The 12091-nt window shown below is 37.8% G+C and overlaps 1 protein-coding gene and 1 pseudogene across 4 annotated transcripts in view; both read right to left on the bottom strand.

The window, feature by feature from the left end:
• Positions 1 to 2230: 2230 nt before the first annotated feature.
• PDE7A (phosphodiesterase 7A) overlaps positions 2231 to 12091 on the bottom strand; it is a 129731-nt gene continuing 119870 nt past the window's right edge. For all 4 annotated transcript variants that reach the window (XM_021002083.2, XM_021002085.2, XM_021002084.2 and 1 more), the window contains one exon: positions 2231 to 4215. In XM_021002083.2, the coding sequence (XP_020857742.1) occupies positions 4004 to 4215 (212 nt within the window). In that variant the 3' untranslated portion in view covers positions 2231 to 4003. The remainder of the gene's footprint in view (positions 4216 to 12091) is intronic.
• On the bottom strand, positions 4222 to 12084 carry LOC144456968 (TIP41-like protein pseudogene; annotated as a pseudogene).

Genomic DNA, 12091 nt, shown 5'->3' with positions numbered 1-12091 from the left:
TTTATTTTTACATTACTGTCATTTCCTTACAACCTCTCCTCGTATAGTCCAACAACAGAACTAACCTTTTAAACAGTGAAATTAATAAAAGCCTACACATTTATCATGTTTGACATTGTGTGTGCCTTATTCCACATCTACACTTGTTGGCAACTTTCTTGATCATTAACTCTAAACCATTTAGTCTTTTCTTAATGACTTAATATGCATATTATACCTCAAAGTGACCTCCACCCTAAGGCCCTGCTGCCTGATTGATGACACCCTCACCATTAGGAAGGACTCCAGCTTTGCTTCACTTAACTAAGGCCTGAACTTGATCTTCAGGCTGCCCTTCTACCATAACAATAATGATGATGATGATAACAACATTCATGTGCAATGCTTCCAAGGTTTACAAAGTGTTTTACAAATATTATCCTATTTTGTCCTAACAACAACACTGGGAGATAAGTGCTATTATCCCCATTTTATATTCTATATATATATTATTTATATTTTATATTTATATACTTTATATATATTTATATAATATTTATGCTTATTTTATTTTTAGGCAATTAGGGCTAAGTGACTTGCCCAGGGTCACACAGTTAGTTAAGTGTCAACTGTTTGGAGTGGGACTGGATTTGAACACAGGTCCTCCTGACTTCAGGGCCAGCATCTAGCTGCCCCCTATTTGCCCCATTTTAAAACAGAAAAAGGGGTGGGGAACCTGGGGCCTCAAGGCCATATGTGGCCTTCTAGGTCCTTGGGTGCAGCCTTTTAACTGAGTCCCAAGCTTCACAGAACAAATCTTTTTAGTAAAAGGATTTGTTCTATAAAACTTGGGACTCAGTCAAAGGGCCATACTTGAGAACCTCAAGGGTCACATGTGGCATTGAGGCCACAGGTTCCCCCACCCCGAACTAGACAAAGTGGCCAAGTTAGTTGTCCAGGATCACATAGCTAGTAAATGTCTCAAGGCTGGACTGAACTTGATTATAGGTGCAGTGTTCTATCTACTGAGCCACCTGGCTATCTTTCTAGTTTCCCTCTATGTTATTTTCCCTCATTAGAAAACTCTTAATATTTGAGGGGAGGGATGGTCATGTTTATTTGTATTTGTAACCCCTAGTACTTGGCACATTATAACTGGGTAGATGCTGTTATGTATATCATCTACCCAAAGCCCAGCACGAAAATGAAAAGAATTATGAGAAACTGATTATTTTAGCTACTTGAATAACACTTCAATCACTGGATAACCATACAATAGCAATTTGAAAACATTTATTGAGTGTCCATGTGATAAGAACCATCCCAAATGCTGGGGACACAAAGCCAAGAAGAAAAGCTCCTGTTCTCAAGCACATACATGATATTAGAAGGACAAAGGAACACAAATTAATTTTACATTTACGAGTCAAAGGAATGATGATATAAATTTAGGTGGGTGGGGGAATGCAATAACAATAAGAAGTTATCAGAAAAAGCCTCGCATAGGTGGACACTTGACATTATCTTTGAAAGAAACTACAAATTAATTCCAAGAGACAGCGGTGAAGAAAGAAAACATTCTAAACATAGCGGACAGTCTGAAAAGGCAAGAGGCTAGAGCTGGAATATTATGTATGAAAAACAGCAAGTAGGTTTGTATTCAATTGAAACTGATTTGAATGTAGAGTATGTGAAGAGGAATAATGTAAGATAAATTTGGTAAAGGAGACTGGAGCCAGATTGAGAAGGGTTTTGAAGGCAAAGGAATATATATTTTGTTTTAGAGATAATAGGGATCCATTGAAACTTCTTGAGTAGAATTAGCTGATCAGACCCATGCTTAGGAAGATTATTTTGATAGTCATATATGAATGGGGAATGGTAGAGGGCAAAGTTTGGAAACACAGAGACGAATGAAGTTACTGCAATAATCTAAGTTACTGGAGAACATTTATAGAGCATTTCAAGGCTGACAAACTGCTGCATGTGTGTGTGTGTGTGTGTGTATGATGCTCATCTGATCTTCACAACAACTTTATGATGTACGTATTACCATCCTCATTTTACAGATAAAGAAACTGAGGATGAGAGGCTAAGTGACTTGCCTGGGTCATAGAGTTATGATGTGTCTGTGGAGAGATTCAAATTTACTTCTTCCTGACTCAAGTCCAATGTCCAAACGAAGTCATATTGCCTCTAGTTGTGCAGAAGTTTAAAAATATATATGGAAAAATAATGCAACCATCTAAGATCAGAGTGTGAAAAGATAAGATTTTATTCATCAAAAGTTAACAGCAACAGGCACATATTAAAATGAGTATGGCAAAGCCTTTACAAATGGCTTTACACTGAAGCTTTCTCCTCCAAAATGGCTGTTGCAACAAACTGTAAACATAATTATTAAACAGTCTTTTACAGTAACAAGGGAAATACAAATGAACTAAAAGAAAGCACCAGTTTCTCTTAAAACTAGGTTACAGTTGTGCTTACTGTACTTAAAACAATTTAAAACAAACTACAAAAATGGAATGTTTTAAGTTTAAAATTAGTTCTTAAATTTGTCCTAGAAAACATCTCCTTTTCACATCAAAAGGCCCACTGAGGGGTAACATTTCACCAAAGGGAGGGACAAGAAAACAATGCACTTTTTTTTTTCAAATCAAAACAAGAAGTTTGGTCACTTAGCTGTGTGCATAGTTTAAGGCATCTGTAGCAATTTGTTACAGCTTCCAAAACTCCCTCCCCCAAGTGTGGTTGCTCATTAAGTCATCACATTCTAAAAGAATAAATTAAAAGTTTGCAGTTTAAATCCTTTCCCACAAGGATAAACACATATTCAAACACAAACATTCTCTCTCTCTCTCTCTCACACACACACACACACACACACACACACACACACTCTCTCTCTCTCTCTCTCTCTCTCTCTCTCTCTCACTCACCCCTACACTCATGCAAAAGTTTAAAATTCCTTTTTCGCACTCTCACTGCAGCGAAAGGGACACTTGTACCCTTGGCTCTGAAGGACATATTTCCCCATCCCACTATATTTCAGATTGGCAAATACCCTGAGCTGATTATGGTGTTTTTAAATATTCCACCTTTTCTTGCATGTGCAGGTTGAGTGTGCAGTAGTGAAAACCACATGCAGCGTCTTCCCTGCAGAACAGCGAGACAGCTCGGACATTGTTCATCTTCCCACCCTGCCCCCCCCATCTCCCCATCCCACCTCTCAATTCAAAACTGGTATTTGTACTTTGAAAACAAAATTACATTCCCACGCAGCACTGGAGTGAAAATTGGGCTGTATTCTCTGATAAAAGCTCAGTTCCCAGTGCATAAAGTAAAACCATAGCAAATGGGAGACTTGTGTGGCATCCAAATGAGAGGAGAAAGTCAAACAAAAGGGGATGTTTAGGTAAAGAGCTGCAGTCTTAGATTTGATCTTAAAAAATTGAGTGGTTCTTTCACAATCATGCTCCAAGGCAAATTTAGAACCCACATTTTTAGAGTCAATTTGTAAACATCAAGTCTTGTCAGAAGCAGCAGAGGCTGGGCACTTCACATTTCCATAGTTTCCATAGTGAGAACTTAGTGGTGGCAGGCCTTCTTTAAATTTTGTCCCATCAGCCTGGTTAAGTTCCTAGAGACCTCTGCTGAAGGAGCCATTTTGAGGCTCATAGTTTTGCTTTGAAAAACACATGCATGTGGCAAACCATGAAATGTCCTCTGTTACTCCTGGAGGATCCTGTCCCTGCTGTGTTTTGCATATTAAAGGATTCACGCAAAAGTCAACTGAGGCATATGCATATTGCTATATGTTCAGGTTTTGTAATAGAAAGTGGGTTTAAAATATCCATCAAAGGAAATCTTGGAAATAAATAATGCTGGCATCATTCATTCAGAAACCTCAGCAGACAGGAGTTAAGTTCTTTCACCTCAAGACACCATTTCACAGTTTGTAAAAAAATCCTCCAAGAGTCTGTTTTGTCACTGATTCTGGGCAGGCCAGATGGAGGTGGGGTCATAACAATCGATTTTCCTGAGGTAATAATTCAGAGTCTACTTCTTCAAAGGCAGTGTCAGTATCATCACCACTGCTGCATTGTTCTCTCTGCATTCCCTTCCAACTGGCTTTATTAAGTCCCACATGACCAAGCATGGTCTGTGATAGTCTGGTATTTGAAAATCTGGCCCACTCTGCAAATAATGGCTCCACTAGGTATGTCATAAAGCCTTGAAGGGGAGAAAGCAAAAACAAAAACATGAAATATGAATATATTTTTTACATATTATCTTTTTAAAATTTGGTCAGAAACTGCCTGATTCAATATTTACCAGAGTCTATAATTCTTCAATGAGACTAGTAGGTAAAATTTAATTAAACTTCAAAACAGTTAAAAACAAACACAATTACACCATTCTCATACACAGAACCCACTGAGTTCAGTTGCCACTACTGGTAGTAATGGTCAAAATGTACTTGACCTCTTTCAGGACAGCAGAGGGTGAATTTGGGATAGATGGCGGGTTGGACAAAAGACTAAAACCAGAGAACCCAACAAAGTTCTGGCAGGGACTTACAGAGATTTTACAGAAAGAGGTCATAAGAGCATGGTGACGGGTGTATGAACAGTGGTAATGGGAGGGCCTACTGAAAATTTCGTTGTGGAGTCTAACTTTTCTTTAGCTTAATTAAGATGCCATCATTGATTATATTCTATGGTTGATGACAAGTATTATTTTACTAAAATGGTATGAAAGCACAAGTCCTGATTTTAAAATGCCAAAAGCGATGCATTTTGTAAAATCCAAATACTACATTGACAGAAACTAATGTGTATAATAAAGCCAACAAAATACTTTTAAATAAAAAACCAAAATTTAAAAATAAGTAACTAGTAATCTAATTAACAGCTCTAATAGATTTTCACTGACCCACAAAAGGTTAATGTACAAGTATAAAATTTCAAATTATACCCTTGCAGTTAATAAGGGGTAATGGGTCTATTTATGCCATGCTGAGTGGTCCTTTGCCAACGTCTCCCATGTCATACAACTGATTCTAAAGTTCTTCAGAGAGACCCTAAAAGTGTTCTTCTGACCCCCATATGAGTGCCTTCCTTGCATGAATTCTCCATAAAATAGTCTTTTAAGCAAATGTATGTTTGGCATTTGAAGAACATGACCAACCCACTGGAGTTGCACTCTCTGCAGCAGAGTATGAATGCTTGGCAGTTTAGCTTGACAAAGGACCTCAGTGACTGGTACCTTGTTTTGCCAGGTGATCTTCAGAATGTTCCTAAGATAATCATATGGAAGCAATTCAGTTTCCTGGCATGGTGCTGGTAGACTGTCCAGGTTTTATAGCCATACAACAATGAGGTCAGCATAATGGTTCTGTAGATGCTCAATTTGGTAGATGGTCTAATACCTTTTCTTACCCATACTTTCCTTCAGAGCCTCCCAAATACTGAGCATGCATGCATTAACCTCATCATCTATGTGTACATCCCTGGAAAGGATACTGCCAAGGTAAGTGAACTTAGCCACAAAATTCAAAATTTCTCCATTTGCTGCAACTGATGGTTCCACGTATAGATGATAGGGCTGGTGGAGAATCTGTGTTTTCTTAGTGTTAATTGTCAGGCCAAAATTAGTACAAGCAGCAGAGAATCAATGCATACTTGTTGCATCTTAGCTTCAGAGGTTGCACTGAGTTCACAATCATCTACGAACAAAAAAAACATGCACCAACTCTCCTTCTATGTCAGTCTTGGTTTGTAGCCTTTGCAAGTTAAATAATTTACCATCAGTGCAGCAGCTAACCTTCAGGCTGTGCTCATTCTCACTGAAAGTGTCTGACAACACTGCTGAGAACATCATGCTAAAATGCATGGGAGCAAGCATACCACCTTGCTTCACTCTACTGGTGACTGGGCAATCATGCCATTACGAAACTGATGTACAAATACTAATGAATCTCTCCAAGAAACCAAATTTTGACATAATTTTCCATAAGACCTCACAACTGATAGTATCAAAGAACTTAGCTCAACAAACATTGTGTACAGACCTCTGTTCTGCTTCTGACATTTCTCCTAAAGTTGTCAGGCAGCAAATACCATATCAACCATTCCTTGGCCCTTTCTGAAGCTTCACTGGCTCTCAGGTAGATGACTATCTTCCAGGTGAAGGATGAGCCTATTAAGGAGAACTCTGGCAAGAATCTTGCTAGCAATGATTAAGAAAGTGTGATTGTCATAGGACAATCTATTTCCTTTACCTTTACAGAGATGGACAATGGAGGCATCCTTGAACTCGGGGGAGAGGGAGGGAAGGAAGAGATAACTTCCTTTTGCCATAAAACACAGAAAATTTAGTCAGCTTTTTTTTTCATATTGTATGACATTTTATTTAGATTCCATGCATGTATTTTCCTGTGTTGCCACAAGGTTGAGATCCATTCTTTCTGGAAATTCCAGCTTCTCACAGACTGCCTCCTTTACAGGTAGGTATTGTAATATTTCATTAGGCTCTGTAAAGAGGGCTAGTGGTATGTGCATTAAATTTGCTATTTTGCTCTCTCTTGAAGTGTATTCTCTTAACATGTAAGTCTTGTCAGCCTCATGGTAAAGCCTTGCGTCATTCATCCTGAGGAGCACACCATCAATTCTTAAGAAAAATCTCAACAGCAGGAAAAAGCTAGAAGGCATCATTCTAATTTTCACATTTAAGCTTGAAACTCCATGATCATGAAGTTCATCTTCAAACAACAGAACTTCTTCAAAAAATTTAATCTGTTCCCTGGCTTTCAATTTCTCTGTATCTATATGATCTGTTGTAGGCACAACCTTTAACTTAAGTGCTTCACCAAGCAATGTTCCTTTGTAAACTGTGGTACAGGTCCAATCATATGGTCTAATAATCTCTTTGGAGAGTTCACCTTCTGCCCTGCTCTCTTGCCATTCTTCAGCACATGCTACCTTAAGCACTCCCTGATAATTGTTTACACATTTTAAAGCGTAAGTCGCATTGAACTCAATTCCAAAGCCAGAAACAAGTTGGATTCTTAAAATGTTGTCTCCAAACATCATTTCAGGAAGACATGGCATGTGTACCTCATCCACTAATTTCTCCACATCGGCGGACTTCATGATATGAGGCTTGGCTGCCGTCAGCTTCCATGGCACGAAAGAGAAGTCCTGGCGACTGCTCTGGAAGCTGTGGATCATCATGGCCATGGTGGCAGCGTGGAACCAGCACAAGTGGCAGCAGTGGCCTCCCTTCTCCCCTACTCCCTCCTCCCCCAAGCTGTTACCAACCCCGGCCCCACTCTGCTTCCGGCCCGGCCCCCAGTCAGCTTTTATATGAGCAGTGGACCCTCTGCCTTGCAAATCTTAGCTGGAACAGAATCAACACCAGGTTCTTTGCCACAAGAGATGAACCTAATGGCATTCAAAAATTTCTTCTTTAGTTAGAAATTCAGCTCGAGAGGGACTGACTTCAATCTGAGGTATATGGTTAACGGCATCAACATTGATTGATGATGATCTATTCAGAACACTATAGAAGTCTTCAGCCCAAATCTCCAGGATCATGTCCTTATCACTAATCAATGTGGCTCCGTCAGCACTGAGTAGTTCATATGCACCACATGTCTTCGGCCCATAAATAGCCTTCAGGGCATCATAACAGTGCTTTGGATTGTTACTATCGCATAAAACGGAATTTCATGTGCCTTCTTATTCAGCCAAGAATCCTGCAAATCTCTAAACTTCAATTGCACTTTACTTTTGATGGAGTTAAATGCTACCTTCTTAGAGACAGATGACCTATACTGCTGGTAAACCCTGTGGAGCTCTTGTTTTTCATTTATCAGCTTCTTAATTTCCCCTCATTTTCATCAAACCAATCGTGATGTTTTGAGTGTTATGACCCAGATGAGTAAATGCAATGCTACACACCAAATCTCTGAAAGATTCCCACTAGAATTTCTAATACAATGTTGAATAATATTGATGATAATGGACATCCTTGTTTTATTCTTGAATTTACTGGGAAGGCTTCTACCTCATCCTCATTACAGATAATACTTATTGATGGTTTTAGGTAGACATTTCTTGTCATTTTAAGGAAAAATCAACTCATACCTATGTTTTCAAGTGTTTTTAATAGGAATAAGTGTTATATTTTGTCAAAAGCCTTTTCTGAATCTACTGAATCTATATTTTTGTTATTGATGTAATAAATTATGTTAATAGTTTTCCTTATATTGAAACAGCCCTCCATTCTTGGTATAAATCCCACTTGGTCATAATGTATAAGCTTTGTTATATATAGTTGTAGTCTCCCACCTAGTATTTCATCTCAACATTGGGAGAAATTATTATTTCTCTCTCATATTAATAATCAATTATTAATTTAGGACCAGAATTTTTTTTTTAACAATCCTGCAGGTTGTTCAATCTCTGAAGGACTTTGCTGACAATGAGATTGAATTAATTTTCTCCTCAATCTTGCTCAGACCCCACCCAACCATACAAGGTGGGGAAGTTCACTGTGCTCTATACTGGTATGGTGGGAATAAATTCTTTGATTAGATTGCCCAAGGTTGGGCGCAAATAACATATTTCAAATTACATCCCCCAGTGCCTCATTAGAATAGGTCCACTTGTCATTGTAACATTAATTCCCTCTCATTAATTGTTAACTAATCAGAGTTGATTTCTACCCTCAGGAACACCCACTCTTCCAAGGGCACATAAACTGTGAAGCCAACCGTCTTGATTCATCTTTGGCATTTGAGAGTGTCATTGACCCCTTTTATTGGTAATATGCTACTATTATTAATAAAATGATTTCCCACAAATTATATCTCTTCAATTTTTTAAATGTCACATTAGTGAAATTGGTTTATAATTTCCTCCTCTATTTTTGCTCTTCCTGGTTTAGGGATCAGCACTATATTTATTCCATTAAAGGAGTTTGGTGGGACTCCTTGTCTGTTATTCCATATAATTTTGTTAATATTGGAATTAGTTGATCTTTAAATGTTTGGCAAAATTCACTTGCAAATCCATCTGGTCCTGATGCCTCTTTTTGGGGAAGCTCATTTATGGCCTTTTCAATTTCTTTTTCTAAATTAACTTGATTTAGATATTCCATTTCCTCTTCTGTTGATCTGGGAAATTTATGTTTTTGCAAGTATTCTCCCATTTCACTTAAATTGTTGTACTTATTGGCATATAAATGGGCAAAATACTCCCTATAGTTGCTTTAATTTCATCTACACTAGTGGTGTATTCATTCACCTTTTCATTTTTGATTCTAGGGATTTGATTTTTTTCTCTTTTTAAAAATCACATTAATTAATGATTTGTTTTATTAGTTTTTTCATAAAACCAATTCTTTGTTTATTAATTCAATGGTTTTCTTACATATAATTTTATAATCACCTTTAATTTTCAGGATTTCCAATTTTGTGTTTAATTGGTAATTGCCTCCCTAATCTGCACACCTTTCTAAAAGTCTCTCTCTTATCCTATCCCCTTGCCCTATTTCTTAATCTGCACACCCTTCTAAGAAGCACCACCTCAAACTATCCTCTTGCCCACTCTATATCTCTCTTAAGTTAAGCAGACTTTTCTACCCTACTAAATATATATGGTTGTTCCTTCTTTAACCCAGTTCCAATGAGAATAACATTTCTACACTACTCACCCTCCACCTCACCTTCCCCTCCAATGGAACAGTTCTTTCATTCACACTTCTTTCGTATGAGATAATTTGCTCCATTTTACCTCTCCCTATCCAATTTTATTTTTTAGGATTATTCCTTCATCAACTCAAGCCCAAGATTTCTATCTATACATACTCTTCCAAATTACCCTAGTAGTAATAACACTCCTAAGAGTTACAAATATCATTTGTTCCCATATAAGAAATAATCAGGTTAACTTTATTAAATCCCTTATAATTCAGTCTTTCTTGTCTACTTTATGTTTCTCTTGATTCTTATAGGTCAAACTTTCTTTTCAGTTCTGGTCTTTTCCTCAAGAATACCTGGAAGTCCGTTCGTTCATTAAGTATCCAATTTTTTCTCTTACAGGATTATGCACAGCTTTGCTGGGTAGGTTCTTCTTGGTTGTAAACTCAGTTCCTCTGCTCTTCAGAATATTATATTTCACACCCTTAAGTCTTTTAATATAGAAGCTGCTAAATCTTATGTCATCCTGACTGTAGCTCCACAGTATTTAAATTGTTTCTTGCTGCTTGTAATATTTTTTCCTTGACCTAGGAGCTTTGAAACTTAGCTATAATGTCCTTGTGAATTTTTATTCTGGAACCTTTTCAGGCAGCAATCAGTTGTTTTCTTCAATTTCTATTTTACCCTCTAGTTCTAGAACATTAAGGCAATTTTCTTTAATAATTTCTTGAAATACACTGTCTAGATTATTATTATTATTATTTTTTAAATAACTTTCAGGTTGTTTGACAATTCTTATATTATCTCTCCCTGAACTGTTTTCCAGGTCAGTTGTTTTTCTAATGAGATGTTTCACATTGTCTTCTATTTTTTCATTTCTTTGATTTTGTTTTATTATTTCTTCATGTCTTATGAAGTCACAAGCTTCCCCTTGCCCAATTCTAATTTTTAAGCAGTTTTCCCCCTTGGTAAGTTTTTGGATCTCTTTTTTCAATTGGCTGACTTTTTAAAAAATTTTATTGCTTTTCTTGAATTATTTTTATTTCTTTTCTCAATTTTTTCTCAACCTCTGTCATTTGATTTTTAAAGTCCTTTTTAAGCTCCTCCAAAAACTCTTTGGGCTTGTGAACATTTTAACATTTTTCTTTGAAGCTTTACAAGAAGCTTTTCCTTCTTTCAAGTTTGAACTCTGATCTTCTCTATCACCATAGTAGCTATCTACAGTTAAGTTCTTTCTCTGTTTTTCACTCGTTTTTTTAAATGGCTTATTTCTTAGCTGTTAACTTTATGTCAGAGTTGGGCTTTGCTTCTAGGGTGTGGGCATAACATTTCAGGCTTCAGGTTTTTCATGCTCTTGTTTACTGAGCTCCATCTGGGGGTGGGCTCTGACCTCTTGGTTCTTTCAATGTTCTATAATTCAAGACCAGGTGTAGCCACTGCTCCTCCAGCTCACGCCCTGATCTATGAGTGACCTCAGGTATTCCTCTCCACTCCTGAGCTTCAACCAGAGCCCACAGCATAGCTGCCATCACAATAGCTTTTGTCCCCTGAAGTCCCTCAGGCAGCTCCAAGTGTCACTTGCTCCACTGCCCTGGGACCAAAAACTGAAACCAGGGACTAAGAGTCTCTACAAACAGCAGGGGCCCTGTCCCTCTGTGACCACACAGCATTTGCTTGCTCCTCCTTGCCCCCACTCACAGGATGAGACCCTATCTGTTCAGGGCTTGTTCAGTTGGGCCCTTTGTCCAACACCAGCAGAGGCCCTTGCAATCTTTTTGACACTGTCTGTGGGATGAAAGCTCTGAAACTAAGGCTACAGCTGACACAGCTGCCCCAGCTGCCCCCAGGGCTTGCTACTTGTTGACTCAACAGCATCTGCCTTGAGGCATCTGTACCTCCCTCCAGTCAGACCAACGACCCTAAGAGGTCAGATCTTTCCTAATGTCCTCCTAAGTTGTCTTAGGCTGGAGGACTGCTTTACCCTGACTTTTTATTATTTCTGCTACTCTAAAATTTACTTTGAGGCATTATTTTAAGTTATTTGTTGGGGAGAATTTGGGAAAGCCACGTAGTTTCCTGCTTTATCCCACCATCTTCCCATAATTCTCTCTGAATAATAGATTTTTTAGAAATGAAAGGGGTCATTTTTGTTTTTCCAGCCAATTTAACCACTGTGCCAAAGTGACAACTACTGAGATGTACATGGTGGTCTTTTAGCCTATTACTTGCCTAAACTAGGTATTATTTTTTTCTCCTTCATAGCAAACCAAATAAGTAAACATGAAAGTACAATAAAAATGCTGGAAAATATTTTAATAGAATAAGACAATACTGAACATTATATTTCAAAGATATTTCTCCTGAAAAAATAAGAATGAAAGCAAGTAATGACATTTTTCTAAA

Source organism: Phascolarctos cinereus, unplaced genomic scaffold (assembly GCF_003287225.1).
Source record: "Phascolarctos cinereus isolate Bilbo 61053 unplaced genomic scaffold, phaCin_HiC Scaffold_4;HRSCAF=312, whole genome shotgun sequence".
NCBI lineage: Eukaryota > Metazoa > Chordata > Mammalia > Diprotodontia > Phascolarctidae > Phascolarctos > Phascolarctos cinereus.
The sequence above is the reverse complement of the archived record's forward strand: the minus strand, read 5'-3'. Positions and strand labels throughout refer to the sequence as shown.